The sequence below is a fragment of the Anas platyrhynchos genome, chromosome 1 (assembly GCF_047663525.1).
Source record: "Anas platyrhynchos isolate ZD024472 breed Pekin duck chromosome 1, IASCAAS_PekinDuck_T2T, whole genome shotgun sequence".
Taxonomy (NCBI): Eukaryota; Metazoa; Chordata; class Aves; order Anseriformes; family Anatidae; genus Anas; species Anas platyrhynchos.
This window is the reverse complement of record NC_092587.1, coordinates 147,490,878-147,508,864: the sequence shown is the minus strand read 5'-3', so window position 1 is coordinate 147,508,864 and position 17,987 is coordinate 147,490,878. Positions and strand designations below refer to the sequence as shown.

The window sequence follows — 17,987 nt, the reverse complement described above, 5'->3', positions numbered from 1 at the left end:
GCTAAACTCCTGACCCTTCCTTTCTTTTACAGACTTCAGCAGCCCAAGCCAGTTCTTTCTGGTTCTATTATGTGTGTGTATTATGTACCTGTGTTTTCTTCCCTTATCTTTTGGGGTCATCCCACCCTCGTGCTCCCTGCCTCAATCCTGTCCTTGTGGTTGATAGACAGCACACTCCCTGAGTTAGCTAAAACTTGCACAGACTGCGCATGTGGCTAATTAGCACACTTAGCATAATTAGTGTGTGTGGGCTGGGGGCGGAGCCTCGGGGCTGACCTATAAATGGTGCTGAGTAGGGCAGGGTGGTTTTTGGTGGTGCCTGGGTTTGCTGTGTGCTCCTGCCTGTTCCTCTACCTGGGGAGCTGGGGGCTTCTCAGGCTTGCGTGGACCAATGGAGCTGTCATTAGTGCCTTTTTGAGTCTGTGGTGAGACACCGAGGCTGGAGTAGTCTCGTTACTCTTTGGGAGGCAACCTGTATGGTCACCTCTCAGGGCTGGGGTGGAGTGGGGTTTGGTACATGGAGGTGCTGGGATGGGAGCAGTGTGGCACAGCTGAGCTGTTGGGGATGGGAGGAGTCTGGCATGAGCAAGAGGAGGGCAGGGCACTGCAGGGGTGGCCAGAGGGAGGCTGCAGGTCCTGCTTGGTGCTGGTGAGGGCTACATGTGCCTTCCCCAGGCTGGGCTGTGGCTGTGTATTCACTTATGGGCTCTTCAGTTGGGCTGGGGGTGAATAGCAGGGGCCTCAGGTCTGGGCCAGGAGTTGGGTGGGGATTCTTGGGGAGGGGGTTTTCTGAGCACGGTGAATTTGAGGGATCAGTGTGTGTGTGTGTGCTGGCTTAACCCAGCTGGCAGCTCAGCACCATGCAGCTGTTGGGTCACTCTTCTTCCCCTAGTGGCATGGGGAGAGAAGGGCGGGGTGGAAGGGCAGCTAAGAGCTTGTGTGCTGATATAAAGGCAGTTCAACAGAATGGAAGAGGAAAAAAAAGTAATAAAATCTGTACAAATCAAGCAATAATGCAATTGCTCGTCACCCCCTGGCTGATTCCTAGGCTGTCCCCACACAGATGTCTTCAAACCCTCTGGCTAGTCACCTCTTGAAAATGCTCATCAGGAAGCCGCATCTGGAATATTCCTGAAGCCAGCCAGGGCTCAGTTGTCCTGGTTCTGTCCCCTCCTAGCTCCTTGTGTGCCCCCAGCCTGCATGCAGGGTGGTGTGAGAAGCTGAGAAGTCTTTGGCTTTCTGAAAGCACTGCTCTGTAACAAAACACCAGTGTGTTACCAACATGAGTCATTTTAAATCCAAAACACAGCACCATACCAGTTACTGGGAGGAAATTAATTCCAGCCCAAACCAGGATGGAGTGTTGCCTGAGAACTGAAGCTGGAACTGCTGGTGAGGAGGAGAGCTGTGAAGTAGGTAAGGGGTCTGAGATGTGGGTTCTGGACAGCCAGAGGGGCCTTTTTTTGGTGTTCAAGGATCTGCAGCTGTGTATGTTCCTGTGAAAAAGCAGAGTGCTGCATGCGTGCCTGCGGTAGTGGACTTGTATCCTCCCTAGTTGGAGAGGAAGAAGGGGACTTGACCGAGTCTTAATGTTTCCATTAGTTGTTTTGAAGATTGCCTTTGGCTCAGGCAGCTCTGTTTGTGTGTCCCTTGTAACTGTGCTCAGCTGTGTTAGCATTCTAACTTCTCTAAGTGGAGCTGCATTACGCAGCCTGGGCAGAGGGGTTCCCTTGGGCACAAGCAGTCATGCAGGAGCAGTCCTGGGCTGGAGGAGGTGGCCATGCTCTTCACCTCACTTAACATTAGCAACTTCAAACTTGTGCCATGCACACTTCAATGTCCGCAGTGAGAACAGGTCAATGTTCTAAAGAGACTGGACCCCTGTGCACAACTGCGATGGTTCTTTGTGCAAAGGCTCCCGAGCTTCAGGGGAACTGGCTCTGCCAGTGCCCTGGACTTGCTGGGGCAGCCCCATCATACTTCTGAGAATGCTTGGGCCTAACATGTACAAGCAGGTAACCTCAACATTTGTTTCTGTGTCAAACATAATGCAGGCCAGACCAGCATTGAAGTCCAGCTTATTTAAAAAATGGCAATATTTGACATAGGTCACACTGGTGGCAGCAAATAGCATCCCAGAACAGAAAAGCATGTGGTAAGACGGGCTGTTACTGCTGAGAACATAGCTACCTTCTACAAATTTAGAGCAAAACCAAACAAGCTGTTTGTGGCTTAAGAGCTCTTAAAAATGTTAGCCCCATTTCTCCCATGAGGAGAGAAATGCAACACATGGACCCAGAAGGGAAATACCTCACTGATGGGAAGAATTTTATTTCTGACTTAAAAAGGTCAAGCCTTTATGTAAACATGGCAATAGGTGATTGCAAATTTAGAAACACCACAGGTTGTCAAAATGTTTACAGGCACTTTTGACATAGGTGTGTCTTCACTGAGTGTGCCTTTACCATTTCATTACCTGAAAATATGTAATGTTCACTGTATTTTTACACTATGTGGATGCTAGCTAGCTGCCCTTCTTGTAATCGCTTCCTATTCTGTTACTGATGTTTGTGGTTTTGTTTGGTTTGCAGAAGCTTCCATGTATTTGAATCTCCAAAATGTTTTGCCTGTAAATGACCAAGATGAAGGGTAGATCTGAGAGATACAGTTCCTTTGCTGTGCTACCTCTTGTAGTTGTTTTAGATAGAGAAAACAGGATAATGGACTAGTAAAGGTGTCTCTTCATGCCAGAATTTCCTTGTTTGGTGTCCTCTAAAGATGGTTTGAAAATACAGATGTATTTCTTAAGTCCCTAGGGAGTTACAGAGTAGATGCAATCAACTATTTCTTCCTAAGGGCAAAGAAGTAATGTGGTTTAAGGAAATGGGAAGGACTTGGAGTAGATTGCTTGAGAAGCCCATATTCTGTCACAGTCAAGTACAAGGGCAATTCAAAAGACAGGGCTTTTCAGTATTTTATTTGTAGGGTGTTTGGTGAAATGGTGAGGGGTTGCTGGGTAATGTGGTCATGGTTGTCATTTGTGCTTACTAAACCAAGCACCTTTCTGGCAGCTCTTGACCAGCTTCCTAGTTCAAGAACTGCATTACCAGCATCTTTGAAACAGTCCTTCAGGGTTTCTCTATCTTCCCTAAAATGCCTCCAGAATCTCAGGACTCCTTTAGGCCTTTTAAACAGAAAAATGAGTCTGGTGGGGAGGCAAACAAAGGTGACATAGCACTTCCAGAATGTGCCTGTGTCCTCTGTTTCTCAGTCCTCTTTTAAAAAGAAGAATGATGATAGGTGTAGGTAGTGAAGGCACTACACCTTGTTTAATTTTTTGGGTGTTGGGGGAACACACTGCATGCTACTCTGAAAACTGGGTCATTTCATCTCCTGGCTTCTCTGGGCACCATGTAGTAACCACCTGTGCTGTCTTTGCAGCTGTGGTTCTGACAGCATGGGGGAAGACCTTAGCAGCAGCAGCACCCCCTGCTGACCACCTCCTCCTTTCTAGCCCTTTCCAGAAGGTTCTGGAACATGGGCTGCTCATGTGGGGGTAATAAGCATATGGGGTGAGGGCTGGAGGTGGAGACTTGGGGGACTGGCTTATAAATTGTGCAGCAAGTGGTGCACTGGTGGCTGGAGGGAAGCTGCAGGGGAACACACTGCATACTACTCTAAATGACCCTTTTTTTTCAATCTCCTGACTAGTTTGGGGAATTTCTTCATTTTTAAAGTGAGAGGAATTCTAGATGCATAACTTCTTCACTTTTGTGGCATGAATCTCAAATGCAAACTACTGGCTTTCACTCTGCATGGTACCCCAAGATTTCATACACATAGTTATCATACTGTGACAACTTAATCTTGTCTTACCAGTAATATTCAAATTGATCAGACAGTTGTCCAATTGCATTTTTCAATACAACAATATTCAGTTTACTTAGCTGCTATTCTGATGCCTTGTGGAAGGAAACATCTAACAGCAGTTGCTGTACAAAGCTGAAATTAATGTAGCTGTGGTGACAGAAATATAATGTCCTACACTGCCCCAATTTTCCTTTGTCTCTTTTTCTCTACTTTCCTGAGCAGTTCTTGGGTCTTTCAAGATGTCTGTTCTTGTCAACTGTGCCCTTCTTTCCTTTTGTGAGTGGCTATCCATCACTTGTTTCTACAACATCCCCTACCTCTGCATTTTCTGTGAATCAGTATGCTTCTGCTCATCTGTCCGTTTACTTTGATTGTCTGTTTCCAATTCTGTAGGTCTTAGGCTTTGGTCCCATGATGTTATGGAGAGAACGATAACTTCTGAACAAAAATGAAAATGCTTGCTGCTCTTCTGGTGAAAGAATGCAAGTATAAAAGTAACCCTTCCAATTGGGTGGACCAGGTTGTGGTTACAAATCCTTTTTAGAAGTCCTGTAGAACTGTTTGCTTTGACTCCTGTAGAACTTCTTGCTTTCACTCCTGTAACTTTGCTGTTACATGAAAATGCTTTCATATTTTCAAACACTTTCAACTCTTATTTTCCTTTATGAAGCTAGTAACTTCTTGTTAGAGGTTCAAGGGAGTATTTTAAGGTTTAAGAAGCCAAAAGGTGATGTTCAAAATGAATTGGATGCTTCTGAGAATTACCTCCAGTTGTGTGTGAAATGGGCTCAATTGTTTCTGAGGCTGCTCATTTGGAGGAAGATAGAAATGAGTATAAATAATGCCCATGGCTGGTTTTTGAGGTCAGCACTAGGAAATGTGCATAAAATGTCAGAACTTAAGATCTACCTAAAGCTATCTAAAGATTGAAGCTTATTTATAACTAATTTTTAATAGTTTATTTAATCATTTAAGCTTTCAACTAGAGTTAAAAAAACACACGAGGGCACTTGGAACACTTCAACATGGAAAATGGTTATGAGGTGTGGCATACTGGAAATGACAGTACTCACAGTGATGAATGGCCATTCTCAATAAAAATTGTATTTGGAAGGGTTGAGGAAGTCTGTCCAAAACAAGACACATTAGCAGGAAGAGAGGATCTTTCCACAACTTGTTTTAACTAAAATAATCACATGGATTTAGTTCCCTATAAAGAAAAGTACCCTTCTCCCCCTGTGGAGTTCAGAGACCTTGGCTCTGAATCTGGTGTTACAGGAGAAAGCATGCAGGGCCTTGAGCAAAAAACAGGATCCATAAAGTAAATCCAGTTTATGGATACGTGCTGATGTCAGTCCCCTACCCTGAACATGTAACTCACTCTCTGAAAAACACATACTATAATGTGCATCTCTATTTCCTAGTGGGTGTTCCCAAGATAAAATGGCAACGTACTGTACTATGAGGTAGTTGAGCTTTTCTCTCTTAGAGAAAGAGATAAAAATTAATGTTCTTAAGATGGTTTCTTAATTGCTCGGAGTTGATCTTGGTGAAGGTGTTGCTTCCATGTTAGCACCGGGTTAACTACCCCTTGTACTTTCAAAGGAATAATCTAGAAATACTTGATAATTTGTCTTTTGAATTTTTAAAATTTGTAATAGTTCATTGTACTTGTAATAAACCTAGGGTTGCCAGGAAGCATTCTTTCTCTGAAGATGAGACGCAACTGGTGGTAGTGATGATTCAGCCCCTCCTTGCAAGTGCACTGCTGTTCATGGGGTCATCCAAGGGATGGCAGAAGTAAATCTTGAACACTTGTTCCCTTGGAGGGCACTGACATCACAGGCAAAGGCTCCCTGCAGCTGTGGGTATCCAGGCCTGTGTGAGCATCTCACATCAACCTTGGCCTGTAGAGTCATTGCCCTTCCTCCAATGGAGGAGGCTGTCACAGCATGGAATGAAAACTTCTCTGTATTTGATTGCAGGAGTGCCTGTAGGTCATGCATGTATCTAAAATCTCTGCAGAAAGCTGCCTTTCAGCTACATCCTTTGCCAGAGCCATGGGCAGATTAATCATAGAATTATAGAATATCCTGAGCTGGAAGGGACCCACGAGGATCGAGTCTAACTCCTAGCTCCATACAGGTCTACACAAAAATTCAGACTATATAATGAAGAGCACAGTACAAATGCTTCTTGTACTCTGACAGACTTGGTGCCATGACTACATCCCTGGAGAGCCTGTTTGAGTGTGTAACAACCCTCTTGGTGAAGAACCTGTTCCTGATGTCCAGCCTGAACCTCCCCAGTTGCAGCTTGATGATGTTCTTGCGAGTCCTATCACTGGTCACTAAAGAGAAGAGTTTTGCCTGCCCTTCCACTCACCCTCAGGAGGAAGCTGATTGCGGGGGTAAGAGTCAGGCTTAACTACAGTCACAGAGTAAGAACTGACTTTACACCTCTGGCTTGGGACGTGCTGCAGTACATTGCATTTGAGACTAAAACAGGCTATTTTAGGCTATTTGTTGTGGTCTAACCTGCAAGGCAGCTGGTCACTGATGGGGGTGACTGGTACTGGCATAGGTAATTCTCTGGCCCAGCTACAGAACCTGTCATAGGGGTTGGAGTGGGCTGAGGGCTGCCTTCTCTTTGTGTGGGGTGGTGGTGGGGTGGTCACAGGGGTTGGATTAGCATGGATGGGCCAGGCTGCAGCACACTGCTGTGACTCATCTTTCTGGAATTGTCAGGGTGGTATTTGACTAGAGAGAATTGAATGATACTGTGCAAAAAGGGGATTTCTTCTGAGTAATTCCAGTGCTTCCAGTGAATTTGATGGCAGAGCTGGCTCTATCCCTTGGAGGAGGGGGCAGTGAAGCTATGTAAGCTGATGTGCAAATTTGCAGGGAAAGGGAATGGGAGGCAAATGCATTCTGTGAAATCCTAACTTTTGCTAAAGGAGCTATTTTGGAGCTCTTTAGTTCTGTCCTGTCTTTCATTTAAGTTAGCTGCCCCTGTGATAATGTGCCTGTGTGCACATGTATGTGTGCGTGTGATGGAAGATTTGCCCATAGCTATTCCTTAGTTTTGGCCAAGCCCTGGTTGGTTGTGGTGCAATTGTTACTGTGGCATGCACTCAGAATGTCAACCTGGCTGTTGATTTCTTGATTTCTCTTGGGAGACACTTTTACCATTTGCTTCTTAATTTCTTTTCCAAAACTGTGTTGCAGATGAAGCTTGCTTTCACTGTAGAAGAGATCTCGGAGATGGCAATGTCCTCCAATTTCCAGTCCCAAGAAATGGATTCTAACCTGTAGATCCTACCCACTCTCGAGGACTCCTGAAGTGCCCTGGTTCTGGCAGTGGGAAGACCCTGTCCACACTAGTCCCCCTCAGTTGCACAGAGGGGGGACCCCAGACAAGTTAGTGATTTAACTTCTGTATTGTTGGACAAGTGTGGGAGGGTTCCTCAGAGTTGTGGGAGGGGAACTAGTAAAGCACAAAGCTACTTCATTCTGCATTATCCAACTGTTTACCTCAGGCTGGCCATCAGAGCAATTCTGACTGTGGATATAAAAAAAAAATGGCACAGCAAAGTTAAGAAAAGAGGAATGACAGGAAAAACAGAACAGCTGCTTCATTGTTGTGGTTTAACCCAGCTGGCAGCTAAGCACCACACAGCTGTTTGCTCACCTTCCCCTCTGATGGCCTAAGGTGCAATGGGTCTGTCCAGCTATGAATAATTCACCCTTATGTTGCCAGTCCGTGTCCACCTGAGCCACTTCAACCTTAGCAGCCTGATCCACCTGCTGGTGGTTCTCATGTTCTTCAGTAGCCTGATTTTGGGGCACATGAGCATATACATGGCATACCTTTACAACCAGATTCTCTACTCGGGCAGCAATATCTTGCCACAATGCAGCAGCCCAGATGGGTTTGCCCCTGTGCTGCCAGTTCTGCTTCCATTGCTGTAACCGCCCCCACAGGGCATTTGCTACCATCCATGAATCAGTACAGAGACAGAGAACTGGCCACTTTTATTGTTCAGAAATATCTAAAGCCAACTGGATGGCTTTCACTTCTGCAAACTGACTCGCTCCACTTTTTCCCTCAGTAGCTTCTGCAACTTGTTGTGTAGGACTCCATACAGCAGCTTTCCATCTCCAGTGCTTCCCCACTATATGACAGGATCCATCAGTGAACAGGGCATATTTCTTCTTATGTTCTGGTAGCTTGCTATATAGTGGGGCTTCTTCAGCATGTGATATTTCAAAATATTTGTATTCTGGCCAGTCCATAATCACTTCCAAGATTCCTGGACAACTGCAGTTTCCTATTTGAGCCTGCTGAGCAATCAGTGTGACCCACCTGCTCCATGTAGCATCAGCTGTGTGATGTGTAGTGGGGATCCCTTCCTTTGAACATCCAGCCCAGTACTGGCAGTCAGGGTGCCAGGAGGATCTGTGCTTCAGTACCAATCACTTCCAAAGCAGATCGAACTCCTTCGTATGCTGCTAATATCTCCTTTTTGGTTGGAGTGCAGCGGGCATCAGATCCTCTGTATCCCTGCCTCCAAAACCCCATTAGACTCACCATTAGACTTTTTTACTGGCCACATGGGACTATTAAAAGGTGAATGAGTCTTGCTTGATCACTCCTTGGCTCTTCAGTTGACAAATTAGCTTATGGATGGGAATCAGGGAGTCTCGGTTGGTGTGATATTGCTGCATGGTTGTGGTTGTAGTGATTGGCACCTGCTGTTCTTTGACCCTCAGCAACCCCACAACAGAAGGGGGTCCTCTGAGAGACCAGGCAAGGTAGACAATTGTTTAATGCCCTCTGTCTCTAAGGCAGCTATGCCAAAAGCCCAGCAGAACCCTTTTGGGTCCTTGAAATATCCTCTCCTGTGATAATCTATGCCAAGGATGCATGGAGCATCTGGGCCAGTTACAATACGGTGCTTTTGCCACTCATTCCCAGTCAGACTCACTTCAGCCATCAATACAGTCAACTGTTGAGATCCCCCATCACTTCATAAATACAGATGGGTTTCGTCCCTTTATAGCCTGATGGCATTACAGTACACTGTGCACCAGTGTCTACTAAAGCCTTATTTCTGTGCATCTGATGTGCCAGGCCATCAAATCCACACAGTCCAATAAACTTGATTGTCCCTTTTCTCCCCCTGGTTGGAGGCAGGGCCCCTCTAGTCCTGGTTGAAATCTTCATTTCTGTGTCTGAAGGACTGCCTGATGGAAATTGGAGCAGCAAGCTTTTCAGAGAACCCCCTTTTCCCAGTTGTTTTCTTTTGCAACCCCTGTACCTGTGCCTCTAGGGTCGAGGTAGATTTTCCATCCCATTTTCTCATGTCCTCTCTATGGTCATGAAGGTAAAACCCCAGGGTGGTATGGGGTGTGTATTCTATTGTCTTCCTTGCACAGAAGGATGCTTACCCCTGATAGCAGAGACACTAGTTTGTACAGGTGGGGAGGAAGACAAGTTCTCTTTAAGTTGGTGGACCTCTTCAGGAAGTTTCTCCACAGCCAAGACACAGCCTTATAGGGAAGAGGAGAGACTTTCTTCGTGTTGACAGAGTTGTTTAGCCAATTCATCCACTGTGGGTTCATCATGCTCTTTCCAGGCCATTACTGCCAATGAGCTGGCATATGATGATGGTGCACTCTGTACAAACTTCTGCCACATGGGTTGTGTACTTGACTTCATCTGGATCTGTGGATGTTCATCCGTTGTCTGGGTCCTCATAAATCACCTCCCGTATGGCTGATTCCCTTCTCCATAGTGGTCCATTTGCCTGGTAGGCATACAAGTTCTTCCTTTCCCTTACAGCTGACAGGAGACGCCTCCAGAGGCTATAAGGTCTTACTCCATCTCCAATTACTTTGTCAACGCCTGCATCTCTAACAAGGAATCCCAGCTGCTGGGCTTCTCTGCCTTCTAATTCCAGACAATTGACTCCAGTGTCCCAGCACCAGAGCAGCCAAATGATGAATTGCTCACCTATACAGCAACTAAAATATTTTTGCACATCTCTTAGCTCATGCTGATATGGATTTTGGCTAGATACTGCTGGTTTTGCGACATCTTCATCCTCCTGTTCCTCTGATGGCCTGGCCTCGTCATCTCCATAGCTAGCAGGAGTTTCTCTGTGTACTAAATGATCCGACTCTATACCATTTTTTTAACCTTGGTTATGGGTGCAACCTACACTGGCACAATTTGTTTCCCTGGCTCAGCCTTGGGGCCTGTTTTAGGGCTTGGAGTGGCCGCTGGGCTTGTCTCAGGTTGAAGTGGCCGCAGGGTCTGTCACTGGGGTTATATTGGCATTGAATGCAGCTCGGTAAGCATAGACCAAGCCCCAGCACATTGCAGTGATTTCTGTATGTCTGGTACTGCCAGGGTGATGACACACCTCTTTCAAGCACTCTACCAGTTATTTTTTTTAGTATTTTCAGTTGTTTGGGGGTAAATTTCCAAAGCACTGGAGGTGCCCACTGCTCTACAAGCCTGCCCATATCCTCCCATGCTCCCCACCACTCACAATTATCCTGCCTCAGGACAAATCTCTGGATGACACTCTTAAGTATTTGTTTAACCTTAGACAAAACCTAAAGGTGCATTCAGGAGACATAACAAGGAGAACATGCTGGTCTGAACATCCCGAGGATATTCAAAGTTTTGGAAAGCTACCGTAACTTGCCTGGAGAGATAAAAGGGAGAGTGAATGAGTGCAAAAAACTATCTTCCCTTGACCCCTCCATAGATTGGCTCCCTGAAGAAGAACCATGAAAGGTGTAGTTACTAATAGTAACTAATAGTTTCTGAGGTAGGGTTCCCAAAGCATGGAGTTGATGACAAGGCTGAGTACAAATACCAGATTAGTCTCACAGCTGGTGATTTTATCATATTGTAAGCCAGTGTTATATAGTACAGCAAAATAATAACCCTGTCCTGACCTCCAGAAATGATAAGCAACATGACGGGGGACACATACACTAAGTAATGTGCTATATAACTTGATTTGGAAAACAGGCACAGCAGACTTGAGATCACAAAGTGGCATTGTGATTAGCAACTACTAAAGTGATGTAATGCTTATAAGAATCTTGTTTTAACACACTTCCAGTCAAATCTGTTGCTATCTCAACCCTTTGTGCCCCATGCTGGGTGTCAAAAGGACTGTTGCAGTTTAACCTGGCTAACAGCTAAGCAGCACGCAGGCATTTGCTCACCCTCCCTCTCTGGGATGGGGGAGAGAAATGAGAAAATGAAGCCTGTGGGCTGAGATAGAGACAGTTTATTAGGACAGAAAATGATAATAGTACTACTACTAATGCTGTGCACAAAACAAGTGATGCACAATCAATTGCTCACCGCCCACTGACTGATGCCCAGCCTATCCCTGAGCAGATGCCCCCCCCCCCCCCCAGCTACCCCAATATATTGTTTAGCATGATGTCAGATGGTATGGAATACCCTTTTGGCCAGATTGGGTCAGCTGCTCTGGGTCTGTCCCCTCCCAGCTCCTGCTGCACCCCCAGCCTGGCTGCTGGCAGGACAGAGTGAGAAGCTGGAAAGTCCTTGGCTTAGTGTAAGCACTGCTCTGCAACAATTAAAACATCAGTGTGGTATCAATGTTGTTCTCATCCTAATCCAAACCAAAACACCCTATCAGCTACTAGGAGGAAAATTAACTCTATCCTAGCTGAAACCAGGACAAAAATCTTGGCAAAGCAAAGTTGAGAAGAGAGAGAGAAATGACAGGAAAAGCAAAACAGCTGCTTCCTTCATGCCACTGAGGAGGATTTTATTAAATACAGTCTATTAAAATGAGAATGTATTTTACAAAATCCTTTCCTAGCTAAGAAGCTGCTGTGGGAATGTGGCTATGTGGACATCTGATTGTGAGTGCAGAAATGTGAGTGCAGTAATGTGAGCATTTGTTGGGGGAGCAAGTGTTCATTGGAGTGGCTTGGCATGTGAAATAGCATGCGCTAGGCAATACTAACAGTGTCTTGAAGAGGGAAGACCCAGGTAGATTGGAGGAAGGAAGAACAATGGCCAAAATAGCCATGGCTATTGAAGATCTGCCAATAGCTCTTGTCCAGCTCTGGGCAATCTTGGAGCACAGACTGTCCTGTTGGTCTGTGCCATGCACTCAGAGTGTTCCCCTCAGGCTAGCTGTCAGAAACAGCCAGACAGTGGTGACAACCCCTGTGTAGGAACAGGCAAAGCAAGGTCAATGCCCTTCAGGGCCATCAAGTACAATTGTCAACCTGACTTACTAAATCCCATCACTAAGCCATGTCCCTTAGTGTAGTGCTACATCTGTGTCTCTTAAATCCTCCGCGGCTGGGGGGGCACCGCCACTTCTAGGGGCAGCCCATTCCAATGCTTGACCACCCACCCCCCTCTGTGAAGAAATTCTTCCCTTTATCCAATGTAAACCTGCCCAGGTGCAGCTCAAGACTGTTTCCTTGTGTCCTGTTGCTTGTCACCTGAAGAGAGTGACACCATCCTAGCTGGTATCCTAGCCTGCTGTTCCAGGGAGACTTCACTCTCATGGTTCATTTCATCACACACAGCACAGGTTTCAACACTCATGGGTCACCTGTGTTGCTGGCCTCAATGGTCAGGTCCACCCCTCCATCACAAGCACATCGATCTGGATGTGGCATCCCTCCCCCTATGTCCTGGCACTTCATGGGCCCATTGAGCTACAAACAGCTCACCCTTACCATCCCCCTGTCTGGATCCACCTGAGACACGAGTTTTCAAAGCTCGGTCCACCTCTTTATTCTGATGTTCTCTGGGGGTGTGACTCTTGGGCATGCGAGCATCAATGTTACATACCTTCTCGACTGATGCAGCAATATCCTGCCACACCTGAGCAGCACGTACAGGTTTATCTCTGCAGCCAGTTGGTCTGCTTCCATTGCTGTAGCTACCCCCGCAGAGCATTTGCCCTCTCATTGCAGATGTGCTGTGAGGTCACAGTGGGCCCCATGAATTCATGCAGCGGTCCCGTAGCATGCCCTGTCATCCCCACCTTGTGCTCACGGCCTGGAGGGTGCAAAGCAGGTTCTGGGTGCTGGCAAGTAGCATGGGGCAAGCACAGGGGACCGCTACTCGCTGCCGCCGCCTGCTCTTCCTTCTCTTTGTTCTCCTCCTCTTGGTGGCCCCATGTCCCGGGGAGACCTTGAATATCCCACGGTTAGGACTGCACCCAGGTAGGGTTGGCAGTGATGGATGCTCTGGCACTGCTGGCTCTGGGCCCAGCACTGCCTTCTGGGGACTGCCTGGCAAGCAGTCTTGGCCGGCAGGGCCATAAGGGAAGCCACTGGCTCTAATGGGAGCTTTGCTGCCCTGTGCCTGGTTACAGCAGGGTGGGGGGCAGTGGCTCTCAAGCATCTCCCCATATCCCAGCTTGGGGCCTCAGGGATGGCCTGGAGGAAGAGCTCAGCTGCTGCTGACTCCAGGCACAACAGCCTTTCTACTGTTCTCCTGCAGCACCCCCCGACAATGCCAGGTCTCTCTGCCAGGACACCTGTTGTCCTCCACAGCTCCCCATTCAGTTTTTGCTGCTTTGGGGAATGTAACAGGCCCCCAGCAGGCAAGCACAGCCCTGTCTATCCAGCACGTCTTTGACTGCTGGTGCCTATTTCCCTGGGTCAGCATCTGGGGAGCTTCTGGGTCCCACATGTGGATCCCATCGTCCCTGTGCTGTCACTGCACATCCCATGTGATGAAGCCTCTTACAATGTGTCACAGAAACTTTCCCCTTCTGTACTCCATTGCAGGTTCTCCCCTGAAGACTGGTTCTGAGCCTTGGGGGAATCCCAGGGGTGAGTTGCCCATACTGTTGTCCTTAGGCATTTGTCTGGGCCCCAGCCAGGGCTCATCCAGTGTCAGCCACGTGTGGCTTCCATGGCATTATGCGATCCCTTCCAGCCTCTGCAGCCCCTTTCCAGGGGAGCCTAGCACAACATGGAGAGAAAAACTTTGTTGTCTCTGCTTGCTTACAGCTTTGCCTACAGGCCACCCATCTCGGCGGTACAGTTTTCTTAAGCCTCAAGGCTTTTCCAGGGGTAAGCAGCCCACCTTTATTGGCTTTGCAGTGTCAGCATTTATTTCCAGTCTTGTTTTCAGGGGAATGTACCTTCATACAGTCTTTGCTGATGCTCAGATATGTGGAAGAGCAGAATGGGAATCGAGCAAGGCTGCTTTATCTTGTGAAGCTGCGTTGCAAGCTGCTGAAGCCTTGAGCTTCTTTGAGCATTGTCTTCAAAGACAGCAGCTTTTGGGGCTGTTTAGAGCCTGGGTGAACTCCTGGGGGTCCTTTTCCCCAGGATCCGTGCACATGGTGAGTTTTGTGCCAATACAGTGCCTGTGCTGGCATCTGGTACCACGCTGCCATGTGCTCGTCAAAGGAAGGGGGAGATGGGTGTCAGGCAGTAGTAGTGTTTCCTGCCATTCAAAGCTGAAGGAGTTGATTGCAGTATGTGACAGGAGCTGTTCTCATGTGCCTTTGGTCGCAGATGTGGCAAGGTACTGGCTCTGCATCTCTTCAGTGGAATTCTGAGTCTTGGAGAAGTCATCTGGGTACACTGGCTCTATGTATTTCATAAGGGAGCTGCCAGGCTGCACCCAGGAGGTCACCCTGGCCCCTTTGCAGGCATTTCTTAGGAAGCAGCGTATTGCAGCATTTCATGCTAGCTTTCTTCCTCCCTGTTTGCTTTCAGCTGTTCCCATGAAGAATGTTTCATTGAATTTTAGGATGGATCCTGGTTTTGAGCAACAGGGACATCACAGGGGTATATTGCCAATGCTTCTTTAGGAGTAAGAGTAAAGGTTTAGAAGAGGATGACAGGTGTTGGGGAGTAGCTATGAGTTCAAACTGGATTCACTGCCATTCAAAGCTGGAGATGTTTGTTGCAGTATCTTACAGGAGCTGTTCTTTTTTTCTGCCTTTGTTTGCAGATTTGTCCAGCAATGTTGGCTCTGCATCTTCTCTACAGGATAGCGGTATGGAGAAAGGGAAAAACTGCATGGGTAAGGCATGCATATTCATTCCCAGAGACGCTGCTGGAGCTAGCCCTCATTCAGCCTCTCTGTCATGAGAGGGCTCTTGCTCAGGAGGACTGTACCTGGTCATCCTTTTCTTCTGGTGCTAATGCATGAGAATGAGGGAAAGCAACCAAGTGAAGATAACTGCTCGGACTTGCCAAAGACATTGTGAGACTGTCGGTGGTACAGAACTTGTAAAAGTGTATGACTACCCATTTCCTCCAGGGGCTGGTGGTGAAAAAAATGCAGAGGCTTTGGATCACAAATGGATGCCAGAGCACACTGCAGTTGTGGTGCTGGCCATCCTTGTGTGTCTGTTCCTTCTGGCAGCTTTGGGCTACTCAGTGAAATGGTTGCTGAAGAGGAGACAACGGTGAGTGGGTTTTCCCAGCAGTCTTTGCTAGATTGCTGCTCTGTGCAGGGAAGTGTTTCTAGCGAGAACATCATGGAGCATAGGGAGCTCTGGGCAGCTCTTTGCTGAGATTTCTGCTAAGAGACTTCTTTACCGTTAATCTGTCAATTCTTATTAACATGTTTTCTTTTTGAAAACGCTTCTGTTCTGTCACAGAGAACCACTGCTGGGTGAATCTTACTTTCCTTTGCGGAGTAAAGATCCAGACGATGTGGAAAAAGAAAGAAAAATGGAGGAAATTGCTAAAGAGATCGAAAGTCTGCCTGAGGGACCATGCACATTACTAAGACCTCCACCAAATGCCCTGCATGAGAATTAAATGTCTGTGTGCAGACAAAACATTACACTAATCTTGCATGTTCAAAAGTGATTCTGCAGCCATTTCAGAGGTACAACAGTGGGGGTTGTGTGAGAAACAAGGTAGTGTTTTTGCACTAGAAGTCATTTTTGCAGTGGAAAATCAACTAACCATGCACAATTGAAAGTGACTGTGCAGGCATGACAGTACCACAGCCATGGGGACTATGTTAAGCAGGTAACGAGGAAGGTCCCATTGTCACAAATAAGGAGGATAGCTAAGAAAAACAGAATGAGCAGTACGAAATCAGTGAAAACAAAAATCACAGGCCCTCTAGTCAGTAGAGAAGGAGAAAAAGGAGAAATTAAGAGTTGGTCAAATAAAATTGTACGTATGTGGTATAGAAGGGCACCGAGCCCAGGGAAGTGGTGGAGTCACCATCCCTGGAAGTCTTTAAAAGACGTTTAGATGTAGAGCTTAGGGATATGGTTTAGTTGAGACTGTTAGCATTAGGTCAGAGGTTGGACTCGATGATCTTGAGGTCTCTTCCAACCTCGAAATTCTGTGATTCTGTGATCGAGTAGGTTATGAACCTGTAGTATTCAGCCAATGAGGAAAAGGGAGAAATCAGGTGTCAGTAGTAGGGAATATAAGGTTATGGTCAACTTTTACTGCATGCTCCTACTTGCAGGATGCCCACCATTGCAATAGCAAATAAAACAGCTTCACAGAAGATCCTGTCTGAAAAAAAAAAAAAAAAAGAGAATACAGGATAAGCAGTGAAAAATCAGTAAGAACAAAAAATCATAGGCCCTCTAGTCCTGAGAGAAGGTAAAAAAAAAAAAAAAAAAAAGAAAGTGACCAATTAATGGTTGGTCATATGCAATCGTACAAATATACAATACATATAGCAACAAGTGTCAAGTAGTTTGTGAACCTGAAGTACTCAGCCAATGAGGAAATGGGAGGAATTAAGCATCAGGTAATAGGGAATCTGCACTCCTGCTTGCAGGATGCCTGCCAGTGCAGTTGCTAACAAAAATGCTACTTCACTGAGATCCTTGCCTGAGCCTGTGTTGTGTTATTGGCTCTTGTTTCTCACAGATGCAAGGGGTAACATGGAGGACAGAAAGTGCAGATAAGGCTGAGGCACTGCATGCCTTTTTGCTGTAGTCTTTGTCTTGTACAGAATTTATCAGACAATCAAGTGATCAGCTGTGCTTAGAACACGTTTATCAGAGGTAGGTCCTGCCCAGCTCACTTGTGGACATCATCTACTAGAATCTTAGTAAATCTTTTCAGAGTGTTTCCCGTGGTATTCTCCTGCAGAGACTGGCTTGAAGAGGTTTGCTGTGTGAAGAAGTGGCTGCATGGCTGGGCTCAGAGACTCAGTGCACAGAGTTCAATCCTGTTGGTGGCTGGTCACCAGAGAGGTTCCCCAGTGCTCCATCCAGTTTAGTATTCTCATCAATGATCTTGAGAAGTGGGTCAAGTCCACCCTCTGTAAGCTTGCAGACAATACTAATTGGGCTCTCCAAAGCCATCCTATCCTGAAGCAGACCAACTCCCTGACAGTTTGCATAGGCTACGTCAATAGGCCAAGTCTGACTAAGCGACAGTCAAATGTAAATGCTGGGTGCTGCATTTGTACCAGAACCCATAACAGTGGTGTGGGCTGGAAGGTTGCTCAGCGGAAAAGGGCCCAGTCCCAACAGCTGGGCTATGGGTATGAGCTGTGAGACATACAGGAAGATTTCTGCCATCATCTAGGTGAGCACCCTGTCACCTGGTTGCTCCAGTGCAGGAGTAAGAAGGCCAGTAGCCTGGAATTAGAGCACAGGGAAGCCAAGCAGCTGGATCCCTCTGAGGGAAGGTGGTGTTGACAGAGCAATGGGACAAGGGTCACAAATCATCAGCATCCAGAGGCAAGTCCTGTTAGGTGTGGAAGAGAAGTATCCCTTCAGGGAAGATGTCACCCAAGCAAGTGGGCCTCCATAGAGATGGATCCAATACTAAAGGAAGTTAGCCATGCTGGGGGGTTTATGGTGACCTGCAGTACGACGACCCGTTCTCCAAAGATCCAGTTTAAGTCAAGCACATGTGACCACTGCAGCAGAAGTTTGTATAGAGTGCACCATTGTTCTGTGCCAATTCATTGGCAGTAATGAGCTGGAAAGAAGAAGAGGAACATATGCCAGATTAATTGGCTGGCCAACTTCAGTAATGCAAAGAAAGCCTCTCTCCCTCCCAATGGGCTCGCATCTCAGCTGTTGAGAAGGTTTCCTCAAAGGCCTACCAATCAAAAATGCTGTGCAGAAACTGCCC

The 17,987-nt window shown here is 46.8% G+C and overlaps 1 protein-coding gene across 3 annotated transcripts; it reads left to right on the top strand.

Moving 5' to 3' along the window:
* Positions 1-332: 332 nt before the first annotated feature.
* LOC106017755 (uncharacterized) lies at positions 333-16,141 on the top strand. 3 transcript variants are annotated; one of them, XR_011806155.1, is made up of 6 exons: positions 333-425; positions 1,310-1,416; positions 6,081-6,280; positions 7,098-7,289; positions 14,866-15,325; positions 15,521-16,141. XR_011806155.1 is itself a non-coding variant. In XM_072032066.1 (6 exons), exons 1-6 carry the CDS (start codon positions 12,899-12,901, stop codon positions 15,681-15,683), a joined length of 708 nt encoding a protein of 235 aa, XP_071888167.1. In that variant the 5' UTR covers positions 12,174-12,898. The 3 variants fall into 3 exon arrangements, 1 of the variants encoding a protein (XP_071888167.1); XM_072032066.1 differs by lacking the exons at positions 333-425; positions 1,310-1,416; positions 6,081-6,280; positions 7,098-7,289 and adding exons at positions 12,174-13,115; positions 13,686-13,730; positions 13,911-13,973 and having other exon boundaries at positions 14,866-14,937; positions 15,178-15,325; positions 15,521-15,683; XR_011806153.1 differs by lacking the exon at positions 333-425 and having other exon boundaries at positions 1,163-1,416.
* Positions 16,142-17,987: the final 1,846 nt, after the last annotated feature.

Bases quoted from the DNA above. Each gene is read 5' to 3' on its own strand.
- LOC106017755 (XM_072032066.1), top strand. From the start codon at position 12,899: ATGCAGCGGTCCCGTAGCATGCCCTGTCATCCCCACCTTGTGCTCACG. The intron at 13,731-13,910 runs GTGAGTTGCCCA...GCTTGCTTACAG, and splicing joins GCCTTGGGGGAATCCCAGGG to CTTTGCCTACAGGCCACCCA. The intron at 15,326-15,520 runs GTGAGTGGGTTT...GTTCTGTCACAG, and splicing joins TTGCTGAAGAGGAGACAACG to AGAACCACTGCTGGGTGAAT.